Source organism: Manis javanica, chromosome 8, assembly GCF_040802235.1.
Source record: "Manis javanica isolate MJ-LG chromosome 8, MJ_LKY, whole genome shotgun sequence".
Taxonomy (NCBI): Eukaryota; Metazoa; Chordata; class Mammalia; order Pholidota; family Manidae; genus Manis; species Manis javanica.
This window is the reverse complement of record NC_133163.1, coordinates 85,818,310-85,832,095: the sequence shown is the minus strand read 5'-3', so window position 1 is coordinate 85,832,095 and position 13,786 is coordinate 85,818,310. Positions and strand designations below refer to the sequence as shown.

The 13,786-nt window shown below is 36.6% G+C and overlaps 1 protein-coding gene across 6 annotated transcripts in view; it reads left to right on the top strand.

Moving 5' to 3' along the window:
* Nucleotides 1-13,786, top strand: part of DPH6 (diphthamine biosynthesis 6) — a 234,551-nt gene that overhangs the window by 195,250 nt on the left and 25,515 nt on the right. For all 6 annotated transcript variants that reach the window (XR_005056047.2, XR_005056046.2, XM_036998452.2 and 3 more), the window contains exon 6: nt 6,349-6,410. Coding sequence is in view for 4 of the 6 variants with exons in the window: in XM_036998452.2 (XP_036854347.1) it covers nt 6,349-6,410 (62 nt within the window). In the remaining 2 variants the exon portion in view is untranslated. The remainder of the gene's footprint in view (nt 1-6,348; nt 6,411-13,786) is intronic.

Below are 13,786 nucleotides of genomic sequence, written 5' to 3'. Positions count from 1 at the left end.
ACACCTACACCTGTATTTTCTACTTATTCTCTAAGTAAGAAGTTTGAAATTTAGATAAAATAGGGAAGTTAGAGAATTCTTTGTGGTGTCCTGAGTAAAATAAACCATAATAGTTAAAATACCAAGGATTTTAATTTCATATCTTTGCAATGATACTTGTTTTTTCCATCCTAATTAGAACAGCTCATAAAGGAAAAAGGAATTGAAACAATGCTTCTGCAATTGAAATTATTTGGAGTGAAACTCATTTCTTGGGAGGAAGAAAACCAGTTACTAAAGGGGAATAGGAAAACAAATGCTATAAAAATACACTTTACTGGAGAAGGATTAAAGATGGCGGCATGAGAGGAGAGACAGAGGCTTCCTCCTAAAACTAGATACAATTAGAAAATATAATTGGCGTAACTAATCCTGAGAGAGCAACAGGAAAGAGGACATGTAAGACTGCACACACCTGGGGAAAAGAGCAGACCTCAGCAAATGGGGTAGTACCAGAGATGTGGCCCCACGGGACCTGAGCCCCTCCCCAACCCCAGCTCACCGGCAGGAGGAAGACAAACAGAGCAGGGAGGGAGTGGAAGGCTTGGGACTGCTGAATACCTAGCTCCGGAGATCTGCGCTGGGAGCACAAACCTACATTTCATGGTGCTTTCATGAGATTCGCATGACTACTGGGTTGGAAAGTTAATACAGGCAGAGTTCCTGGGGAGACGGATTCCGGCTGCTTGTGGAAAGCAGGGATCCATATCTGGCTGCTCTGGGACAGAAACTTATACCTGTGTGCCTGGCCCACTGGCTCAGGCAGTGGAGACAGACACAGCAGCCAGGAGGCAGGGAACAGCTCTTTCCTTCCCCCAGGCACCAGTACCACTCCCCTGTGACCCCTGACATTGCTTCAGGGGCTGAGCACTCCAGAATAGACCTTCTGGACACTAGAGGGCACTATATAAAAACATGAAACGCCAAAGGAACCGTGTCCAGAGTAAAATTGTTAATACAACTCCCAAGAAAGATTTAAATGATATGGACCCCGTGACTCTTCCTGAAAGGGAGTTCAAAATAAAAATCATCAACATCCTAATGGAGGTACAGCAAGACATCCAAGAACTCAGGAATGAATTCAGGTCAGAGATCCAATCATTGAAGAGCACAATGAGGGTATTAAAAGCAGGTTGGATACGGTGAAGGAGATGATAAATGAAATAGAAACTAGAGAAGAGGAACACAAAGAAGCTGAGGCACAGAAAGAAAAAAGGATCTCTAAAAATGAAAGAATATTGAGAGAACTGTGTGACAAATCCAAGCGGAACAATATTCACATTATAGGAATACCAGAAGAAGAAGAGAGAGAGAAAGGGATAGAAGTGTCTTTGAGGAGGTAGTTGCTGAAAACTTCCCCAATCTGGGGGAAATTAATTAAAATGGGAAAGATCAAGGATAAGGACAGACTATTAAAAGCAGCCAGAGGCAGAAATAAGATCACATACAAAGGAAAGCCCATCAGACTAACAACAGACTTCTCAGCAGAAAGCTTACAGGCCAGAAGGGAGTGGCATGATGTATTAAATGCCATGAAGCAGGAGGGCCTGGAACCAAGATTACTTTATCTGGTGAGATTATCATTTAAATTTGAAGGGGGGATTAAACAATTTACAGATAAGCAAAAGCTGAGAGAGTTTGCCTCCCACAAACCATCTCTGCAGTCTATTTTGGAGGGACTGCTAAAGATGGAAGTGTTCCTAGGGTTAGATAGCTGTCACCAGAGGTAGTAAAATCATGGTAGGGAGGGTGGAGCAGCTGATTGTGAGGCAAATGCAAAATTAAATTGACTATACCCAAAGCCAATCAAGGCATAGAGAAAAAGTATAGAATCTGATACCCAATATATAAAGAATGAAGGAGGAAGAAAAAGGAGGAGAAATAGAAAAGAACCTTTAGATTGTGTTTGTAACAGCATACTAAGTGACTTAAGTTAGACTCTTAGATAGTAAGGAAAGTAACCTGGAACCTTTGGTAACCATGAATCTAAAGCCTGAAATGGCAATAAGTACATACCTATCGATAATCACTCTAAATGTAAATGGACTGAATGCACCAATCAAAAGACAGAGAGTCACTGAATGGATAAAAAAACAAGACCCATCTATATGCTGCTTACAAGAGACTCACCTCAAACCCGAAGACATGCACAGACTAAAAGTCAAGAGATGGAAAAAGATATTTCATGCAAACAATAGGGAAAAAAAAGCAGGTGTTGCAGTACTAGTATCAGACAAAATAGACTTCAAAACAAAGAAAGTAACAAGAGATAAAGAAGTACATTACATAACGATAAAGGACTCAGTCCAACAAGAGGATATGACTATTATAAATATATATGTACCCAATACAGGAGCACCAGCATATGTGAAACAAATACTAACAGAACTAAAGGAGGAAATAGACTGCAATGCATTCATTTTAGGAGACTTCAACACACCATTCACTCCAAAGGACAGATCCACCAGACAGAAAATAAGTAAGGGCACAGAGGCACTGAACAACACACTAGAATAGATAGACCTAATAGACATCCATAGAACTCTACACCCAAAAGCAACAGAATATACATTCTTCTCAAGTGCACATGGAACATTCTCCAGAATAGACCACATACTAGGCCACAAAAAGAGCCTCAGTAAATTCAAAAAGATTGAAATTCTACCAACCAACTTTTCAGACCACAAAGGTATAAAACTAGAAATAAATTGTACCAAGAAAGCAAAAAGGCTCACAAACACATGGAGGCTTAACAACACGCTTCTAAATATCTAAATAGTCAATGGATCAATGACCAAATTAAAATGGAGATCCAGCAATATATGGAAATAAATGACAACAACAACACAAAGCCCCAACTTCTGTGGGACACAGCGAAAGCGTCTTAAGAGGAAAGTATATAGCAATCCAGGCATATTTAAAGAAGGAAGAACAAACCCAAATGAATAGTCTAATGTCACAGTTATCACAATTGGAAAAAGAAGGTCAAATGAGGCCTAAAATCAGCAGAAGGAGGGACATAATAAAGATCAGAGAAGAAATAAACAAAATTGAGAAGAATAAAATAATAGCGAAAATCAATGAAACCAAGAGCTGGTTCTTTGAGAAAATAAACAAAATAGATAAGCCTCTAGCCAGACTTATTAACAGAAAAAGAGAATCAACACACATCAACAGAATAAGAAACGAGAAAGGAAAAATCACGATGGACCCCACAGAAATACAAAGAATTATTAGAGAATACTATGAAAACCTATATGCTAACAAGTTGGGAAACCGAGGAGAAATGGACAACTTCCTAGAAAAATACAAAGTTCCAAGACTGACCCAGAAAGAAACAGAAAATCTAAACAGACCAATTACCAGCAACAAAATTGAAGCGGTAATCAAAAAACTACCAAAGAACAAAACCCCCGGGCCAGAAGGATTCACCTCGGAATTTTATCAGACATACAGGGAAGACATAATGCCCATTCTCCTTAAAGTTTTCCAAAAAATAGAAGAGGAGGGAATACTCCCAAACTCATTCTATGAAGCCAACATCACCCTAATACCAAAACCAGGCAAAGACCCCACCAAAAAAGAAAACTACAGACCAATATCCCTGATGAACGTAGATGCAAAAATACTCAGCAAAATATTAGCAAACTGAATTCAAAAATACATCAAGAGGATCATACACCATGACCAAGTGGGATTCATCCCAGGGATGCAAGGATGGTACAGCATTCGAAAATTCATCAACATCATCTACCACATCAACAAAAAGAAGGACAAAAACCACATTATCATCTCCATAGATGCTGAAAAAGCATTCGACAAAATTCAACATCGATTCATGATAAAAACTCTCAAAAAAATGGGCATAGAGAGCAAATACCTCAACATAATAAAGACCATATATAATAAACCCACAGCTAACATCATACTAAACAGCAAGAGGCTGAAACCTTTTCCTCTGAGATCGGGAAGAAGACAGGGATACCCACTCTCCCCACTGTTACTGAACATAGTACTGGAGGTCCTAGCCACGGCAATTAGACAAAACAAAGAAATACAAGGAATCCAGATTGGTAAAGAAGAAGTCAAACTGTCACTATTTGCAGATGACATGATATTGTACATAAAAAACCCTAAAGACTCCACTCCAAAACTACTAGAACAAATATATGAATTCAGCAAAGTTGCAGGATACAAAATTAATACACAGAAATCTGTGGTTTTCTTATACACTAATGATAAACTAGTAGAAAGAGAAATCAGGAAAACAATTCCATTCACAACTGCATCAAAAAGAATAAAATACCTAGGAATAAACTTAACCACGGAAGTGAAAGACCTATACCCTGAAAACTATAAGACACTCTTAAGAGAAATTAAAGAGGACACTAACAAATGGAAACTCATCCCATGCTCTTGGCTAGGAAGAATTCATATCATCAAAATGGCAATCCTGCCCAAAGCAATATACAGATTTGATGCAATCCCTATCAAATTAACAACAACATTCTTCAACAAACTGGAAGAAATAGTTCAAAAATTCATATGGAAACACCAAAGACCCCAAATAGCCAAAGCAATCCTGAGAAAGAAGAATAAAGTGGCGGGGATCTCACTCCCCAACTTCAAGCTCTACTACAAAGCCACAGTAATCAAGACAATTTGGTACTGGCACAAGAACAGAGCCACAAACCAGTGGGACTGATTAGAGACTCCAGACATTAACCCAAACATATATGGTCAATTAATATATGATAAAGGAACCATGGACATACAATGGGGAAATGACAGTCTCTTCAATAGATGGTGTTGGCAAAACTGGACAGCTACATGTAAGAGAATGAACCTGGTTCACTGTCTAACCCCATACACAAAAGTAAATTCAAAATGGATCAAGACCTGAATGTAAGTCATGAAACCATAAAACTCTTAGAAAAAAGCATATGCAAATATCTCTTGGATGTGAACATTAGCAACTTCTTCATGAATATATCTCCCCAGGCAAGGAAAACAAAAGCAAAGATGAACAAGTGGGACTATATCAAGCTGAAAAGCTTCTTTACAGCAAAGGACAACATCAATAGAACAAAAAGGTACCCTACGGTATGGGAGAATATTTTCGTAAATGACAGATCCGATAAAGGCTTGACATCCAAAATACATGAAGAGCTCATGCTCCTCAACAAACAAAAAACAAATAATCCAATTAAAAAATAGGCAGAGAGGGGCTGAACAGACACTTCTCCAAAGAAGAAATTCAGATAGCCAACAGACACATGAAAAGATGCTCCACATCACTAGTTATCAGAGAAATGCAAATTAAAACCACAATGAGATATCACCTCACACCAGTAAGGATGGCCACCATCCAAAACACAAACAACAACAAATGTTGGCAAGGTTGCGGAGAAAGGGGAACCCTCCTACACTGCTGGTGGGAATGTAAATTAGTTCAACCATTGTGGAAAGCAATATGGAGGTTCCTCAAAATGCTCAAAATAGACTTACCATTTGACCCAGGAATTCCACTTCTAGGAATTTACCCTAAGAATGCAGCACTCCAGTTTGAAAATGACAGATGCACCCCTATGTTTATCACAGCGCTATTTACAATAGCCAAGAAATGGAAGCAACCTAAGTGTCCATCAGTAAATGAATGGATAAAGAAGATGTGGTACATATACACAATGGAATATTATTCAGACATAAGAAGAAAACAAATTATACCATTTGCAAAAATATGGATGGAGCTAGAGGGTATTATGCTCAGTGAAATAAGCCAAGCGGAGAAAGACAAATACCAAATGATTTCACTCATCTGTGGAGTATAAGAACAAAAGAAAATCTGAAGGAACAAAACAGCAGCAGAATCACATAACCCAAGAATGGACTACCAGTTACCAAAGGGAAAGGGACTGGGGAGAATGGGAAGGTAGGGAGGGATAAGGGTGGGGAAGAAGAAAGGGGGTATTATAATTAGCGTGTATAATGTGGGGGATTTGGGAAAGGGGAGGGCTTTGCAACACAGAGAAGACAAGTAGTGATTCTACAACATCTTACTATGCTGATGGACAGTGACTGTCATGGGGTGTGTTGGGGGGACTTGGAGTAGGGGAGAGCCTAGTAAACATAATGTTCTTCAAAAATATAAAAATAAATAAATTTTAAAAAATACACTTTACTTTCAGATCAAAGCAACTTAAATATATACATTTTCCTAGGTGAGGAGGGCCCAAGGGAAGGAGAATATGTCTTTAAACTTCCAATTTGATAGTTATCTTAATAAAAAAATTTAACCTTTCTTGGCAGGTTTACATCCAGATAAGCATCTTGGAAGAACCCTAGATCAAATGGAGCCTTATCTCTTAGAGGTAAGAATTTATACTCTTTCTCAAAATACAGGCATCTAAAGGATGAAAAATAATTGTGCCATAATAACATGATTATAAGGTTTATTTTAGGAAAACTCAGATACATTCATGATAGAGCTTTATGAAAAAATTAAACTTCCAATGTATATGACAATGTCTAAAATTTATTATGAAAATTTTCATCATCTTGTTCACCTGAATAAAAAGTAAGCTACACCTAAATGGAAATAGTTCCACCAGCAAGTTTACTTTTATTAAAATGGACATTGTATGCTTTATAAAAAGTACCACACTCCTAAAGTATCTGATAGTGTCTGTGATCAGGTGGTTTTCATCAGAAATGTGAGCTTCTGATCAAACTCAAATTTCATAGAAATTTCCTTTAGAGATTATCTAATCTAACCTCTTCTCTTTTACTAATTAGGAAGTTAGTTTGCATCATAAAGAAATCATCCCAGGTTTCAAATTACCACTGTTTAACCCTTATCATTGTCACATCCTAAATGCTTTCTAAACATTAAAGAAAGGTTTATTTTCCATCTTTTCTATTATCTGTGTTTTATAAAAATTTTGTGGCAAATGTGATTAGTATGGCAATACTAAATTAACTAAAACAATATAATTTTAGAGTTTTCCAATTCCACAATCATGATGGAAGAAAGAAAATCATCCTACTTCCATGAAATAACTGAACTCCTCTAATATGTTTTCACTTTCCCCTCCCATGCTCTTAACTCATTAACCTCATCTTGACATTGTTAATACTGTTGCTTTGATATGGACTATGATAGTTACACTCTTCACTAACTTTATAGGTTTCACATTTGCTTTCAGATTTATATTTGATTATTTTATGGTTTATCAATATGTACCAAATGCTTAGAAATCCCTGAAATGTTCCTTCTTTCATTAAGTACTATTAATCACCTAATATGTGCCAGGCAAATAGTAAAGATTAAAATAAAAATGAAATGATTATATAATGTGAGAAATTATATTTGATTTCTAGATAATTCAATATCACATATTTAAATCTAATTGACACAGTTGCTTCCCATGCCCCTCGATAGGACTCTTTTTATGGCAATTTGTTCTATGCCAACATTTTATCTATGTTCAGCTCTATTCACTATTGTCAGATTAGATTTCACTTCCACAAAAAAACAATGTAGATAAATAATGAAATTTAATGTATGGGGATGAAAGAAAAAGAGCTTCAGAAATGAGAGACTGGGGCTTTGGCAAAAAAGCTTTTCATAAGCTGCTTCTAAAATTTGAAGCTATGAGTTCAGATTTCAAGTATGTAGAGATTCTTTGTAAAAAAGATAAGTAAGGTTTTGGGATTGCCATGATGTTGATTATGAATTAACCTGGATATTATCATGGGATGTTTCAACACAAATATACAGAGATCATTTTATTCAACTTCAGCAAGTTCTTCTACCTGGTGTGGCAATCTTATATTTCTCCACAAAAATTCTCTACCTGTTCTCCATAGTGGCTATTTCATCTTCCTTCTCTACTGTGCTCAAATTTTAAATCCCTTTACCTTTCCCCTCACTTTGAGGGAATGACTCATTTCTTTCTTCACAGAAAAAAAAGAAGCCATCACACTGGAAATCCCACTCTCTCTGTTTACCACCCCTACTAAATTACCTGTACCCACACTTATCCTTGCTTCCAGTATCTAGGAGAAGTGTCTCTCCTCCTGTTTATGGCTGATACCCTACCTGTGCCCCAGGTGTCCTTTTGCACCTGCCTTCTTAGAGACCTTGCAGTCAGCCCACCTCCTCTAGTATCTTCCTCTGCTCTCTCTCTATTATCTCCTTCACATCAGTATGGAACATGCCACTGCCTCTCCCATCCTGAAGATTCCCTCCCTCCACTCTAGTTACTTCCTTAGCTACTTCTCTTTCTTCTTTTCTACAAAACCAAAAATTTCAGAAGTGTTTTCTATATTCACGGTTGATATATCTTCATGTCTCAGAGGCTAAAGGACCTGGAATTTTCTCCTTCGACCTTTAAATAGACGCAGCTCTGGACAAGATCACCCACAATCTCCATTTTACTAAACACAGTTGGTACTTTTTGGTCCTTGTTTGATAGTTATAACCACTCCTTGAAATGCTTCTATTGGCATTAATGATGCTACACTTCCCTAGTTTTTCTCCTTTTGTTCTGGTCACTCTTAGTCTCTTGCCGTTTCCTAGGTTCCATTTTCACTCTACAGGCTTTTTCTGGATGATCTCAATCATTCACATGGCTTTAATTACTAGCTCTATTCTATTGACTCCCAAATCTTTCTAGCCCAGATTTCTCTGCTCAGCTTTAGTGGCCAGAGGCCCCACAAATTAAATCTCTACAGACTTGATTGTGGCCTTAATATACATCACTTTTTGCTATTCCTTTTGTCATCACCTTAGCGTGTCTGTCATTTCAGGCCTAGAGTATTACACTTCCAAATTTGCCTTTACCTTCTATTTTTTTCCAAAGAATTCATTTCGCTTACTGCATCAAGATAATTGTTCTAATATATTCTACTTTGTGTCACTCGCTCACTTCAAATTTTAAATGAGTCCCCTTTGCCTACAGGCTAAAATCCAAATTCTTTAGATTCCTCTTTCCGTTACCTATTCTGTCGAGTGCATTAGCATGCTCTTGTGTGCTCTGTCTCCAAAACATACTCTAAATCCCACCACTTCTCACTTTCTGCTGCTACCACCAAATCATAACCATTTCTTGTTTAGAATAAATACTTCATCAACCATTGCCCTATTATGATCCATTATTTATACAGATGCCAGAGTGATTTTTTAAGTACAAATCAAATCATATCACTACTTCATTCAAAGTTTAAATGTTTTCTCATTACAGTCAGAATAATAGCCAAACTCCTAAGAGATCACAACTAATGACAATCTATGTAATCAACATAGTGTCAATCTTTGAAGGCTTGTTTTCTACCTTGCTCTGTTTCACTCACTGAGCCATAACCATAAAGCCTCTTTATTACTTAAACACATTTTATTCACCCTTTTTCTCCTTGTACTTTCATCTACCCAAAATGTTTTTTCCTCAGACTATCAACATGGTTGAAGTGACATAATTGAAGTGACAGCTCATATGCTAACTCCTCAGAAAAGCTTTCCTGACTACCCAAGCTAGCAAAGATCTCTCCAGATGATCTTATTTATCTTCTTACATGTATATTGCCTGTTGTCCCCCCAGACACACTAGACTGTGATCTCTAATAACCTTCCAAGATTTTGGGAGATATTGGGTATTTAGTTCTTTCATTCAGTTCTTTGTTTACTTGTCTATCTATCCATTTGTTCCTCTCATCTGTAAATTATTTCATATTTATTGAGGACCTGTTATGCTGTGGTGAGCACGAACTATACATGATGAATTAAACAATATCCTTGTTCTTCAGGAGTTTACAATCTGCCATAGCTGTTTTCAGACCTGAGGGTGCAGTTTGCTGGGGGCCATGTTAAAAATACATGTACTCTTTTCCCCGCCCAAGAAATTTCAATTCAGAAGGACCAGAAATCTGATTTTTAAGCAAGCACTAATTATAACACAGTGATCAAGTATATAATCTTCTAGTTTCTCAGTGTGAACAACATATTTCAGGCTCTGACTTTATATATTTCTCTGAAAGAGTGTACACCTTCTTAAAAGTGTCATTCGTTGGCTTTCCTAATACTGCTCACTCCTAAAACCTTTCTGAGTACTTTCTTAGCTTCCTTTGGGGGCTTACCATGTATGTTCCACACCTTATATGTTGTGATTTTATCTATAGCCTTAGTCCTATGGTGATATGAAATACCCCCGTAACTTCAACTACCAATTTTATTCTTACAATAATTAAGTCTGTTCTCTCATTTTCTTATGCCCCCAACATGTGTATTCAGTTGCCAGATGGACACTTCCTCTCTTAAATGTCCTCAAGCACTTCAGCTTCGACTGTGCACACCTGAACATTTCTTTCCTGACATATCTATGCCATATTTCTGTTTCCTGACAATAAAGGGTCTCACTGTCTACTCATTTGTCCAAACCAAAAAAATGAATTTAATAAGTGATTTCATATACTCCATACTCATGAATAAGAACTCAAGTCCTTTTAATTCCAACTTCTCAATATCTTATTATCTGTCCCTTTTAATCCTCATTGTCACCACATTAGGGTCTCCCCTTGGTTACTACAGCAGTATTCTAGCTCAAGTCTATCTTCTTCCTGCCTTACCTGTTGTCAATCCACTGTCCACAGTACTGCCCTCATGATATGTATGAAATACAAATATGATCATATTGCACATCTCTTATCAACTTTTGAGTTCCTCCCCATTGCCTAAAATAAAATTTAAACAGTTTAACATGGCACAATCTGTCCTTGTGGAAAACAAGGCTTGTAAAATAGGCAGTCTCCTATATTAATCAATTTTGAGGTATCAGTGGTTTCCCTAGATGAAGTATTCCCTCATACCTCCATGTTCTACTCCCCTTCTCTGCACATTTTCTCTCTCCTTCACTCAAGTAAATCCAGTGTCCTTAAAGCCTAAATTCAGAGTTCAATACTGTGCTGTTTTCATGCTTAAATAAGCCTACTTGAACTGCCATTTCTTCTTCACCTTCTAGTGTGTTGCAATTCTCATGCAGTATTTTATTTTTCTCTGAAATAATGTTTATTATAAAATTAAGGAATCTGATATATAAAAAATAAATACAAACACTGTAAAATACCAAAAAATCTTCCACTGACCCAAAACCCCATTTTTTTCTGTCCTTTCCCAGAGGAACCACTCTTCTATTGATCTCTTAAAAAACATTTTTTGCATATGTAAATTTATATGCATATGTTTATCCATTTTTGCCTAAATTGGCACGCACTAGGTATATTCTTCTCTATCTTCCATTTTAACGTATAAAAATTCCAAGTCATTTGTTTCCACACACAATGTGGTCTATTCTATAGAAAATATATTAAACCTGCTCTTTCACTGATGTTCTTAATTATTTACTACTTTCTTTAATTTCTTTTGCTATTACAAATAATGCTAGAAAAAAAATTTCATTTATATACTTTGGGACATATATGAGTTTATCTGTAAGATAAAATCCTATAATGGAAATACTGGGTCAGAGGGCATATGTGTTTAATTTTAATAGATACTGAAGACATCCATTTCCAGCTATGGTGGAATAACTTCCATTAGATAACCTCCCAATGCAGACAACTAGAAAAGTTGTATGAAATTACAACAAAAATAATGTTGGAAGGTATTGGACATTTACAAAAACTGAGATAATTAGAGGGGCTAGAATTTCAATGAGAACCAAAGCCCTGAGTATTGCCTCTTTTCCCGTTAAGGCATTTTCTAATTCAGAAATGCCACAGGGATGCCAAGAAGTTGAGGAGAAAACTCCAGCTGGAAAACTGACTAGGGCTTTAAGCAGCTTCATGAGGTTAGGGAGACAAAAGTTGGAGTTTTGGGCAAACCGAAGTGGAGTGGCGCTGGTTAGCCCTCCAGGTTTTCAGCTGGACTCCTGAATGGGCTTGTATCTTAGAAGTTAAAGGCAAACCAGAAATAGTCCAGCCCTTGCAAATACTTTATTCAGCTTTGAATCATATCAATCCTAGACTGAATTAAAGTGATCTGATCTTACTCTTACTGCCTCTCTCTTGAGAAAAATAACATGATTCAGAGCCTCAGATTATCTCTAAAATACTTCACATACAGTTTTCAGCAGGCAATCAAAGCTGCCAAGTTTAACAGGACACCTGATGAAATAACTGAAACTGAAAGAAAAACTTTATACAGTGGAAACAGTCTCAGAGGATATCCTCATAATCAAATGATTAGATTTAGACTTTAAAGTCTAATGGCATTGGGTGAGATGAACTGTTCTAGAGATTTTGAATCCATATTAAAAAATCAAATACAATTCCAGAATTTGAAAATACAGTACCTGGAATTAAGAACACAACATGTGGGTTTACCAGTAGATTTGATACAGTTGTATAGACAATTAAAGAACTGGAAGATAGGGTAATATAAAATACCACGACTAAAGCACAGAGAAAACAGGTTGGAAAATAGAGAAAAGAATATAAAATACATGTAATTGGAGTTTCAGGAGTGGAGGAGAGAGGAAAAAACACAAGCAATGTTTAAAGAGATTTTACTATAGGACCAACTATGGTTATTTTTGCTGCTTTTGGCAAGTAGCTACTCAAGATAGTAAAAAGTGCTCTAAAAGGGAAGGATTAATATTAATGGGTAATTGTACATTTTGAACAAGAATTCATTTTTCAGATACTTATAGAAAATTATGCAAAGCAATCTGAATGTTTTTTTTCTCTGTCTTCTGCATAGTCTAATCTGTGTGTAAATGAGCTCTCTAAAAAGAGAGTGCTTCATAAATTTTCATACAATTATTTGCTTCTCACCTCATTCACAAGAGTTATCTGACACAACCTAGATTTCTATTGAGTACCTTTTTTCCCTGTTCTTTTTTCCTTTTATTTAATTTGCCTGGTACTGCCAATATCTTACCCTGCTGTTTTAGAGGAAGGAGTTACTCTGCTGTGTAATTTGGGTTAGTTCTCCACATTCTCCACTGTTAGCTTCAGACTCAGTGTTCTTGGTTCTGTTAAATTAGCTGATTCTGTCCTTCCTCTCTTTTTTTTCTCTATCTCTGAGAGTTTATGCCTTTCTATGTCTAAAACCTTCCAATAAGGTTTTAGAAGGGAATGACAGTAGATGTGTGGATTCAATTCATCTTTACCAGCAGCAGTTACTCTTTAATCAAGAGATTTCTTAAGATCATCTAAGTAAAAGTTATCTGCTGGATGGAAGAGTGAAATCATACAAAAAATTATAAGTATATGGATTCAGTTGCTTTTTCCAGGAATGTTCACATAGAATTGGGAAATCTGACTTCTAGCCTTGAATAAAAGGTTAGCAGTTACAGTGACTGTTTAAAGACTATAGCACTCTGCTGGGTACTATAAGAACTAAACCAGGTTAATACATAATGCAGATTTCAAGCTTGAAGCTCTTTCAAGCTCTGTTCTATATGAGTTAACTTGTCTTCCTTATAGATTTAACAGAAGAACCATTTGCAATCCTCGCTACCTATCACTTAAACAAAAAGGCAAAAGAGAGAATTTCACCAAAGTTGATTTGATGTTGCGGCTGAGAGAGACATAATTTTAATCCTTGTACTCTGCAGTGCTGACTTTGTGGAAAAGAAGACCTTTAACTGACCTTGAAAGTCAAGAGGAAGCAGAGATTTTGAATTCTGAACATAACTGAATTGGAAGGATATGTGAAACTTTATGGTTGAGATGTCCACTAACTATTATA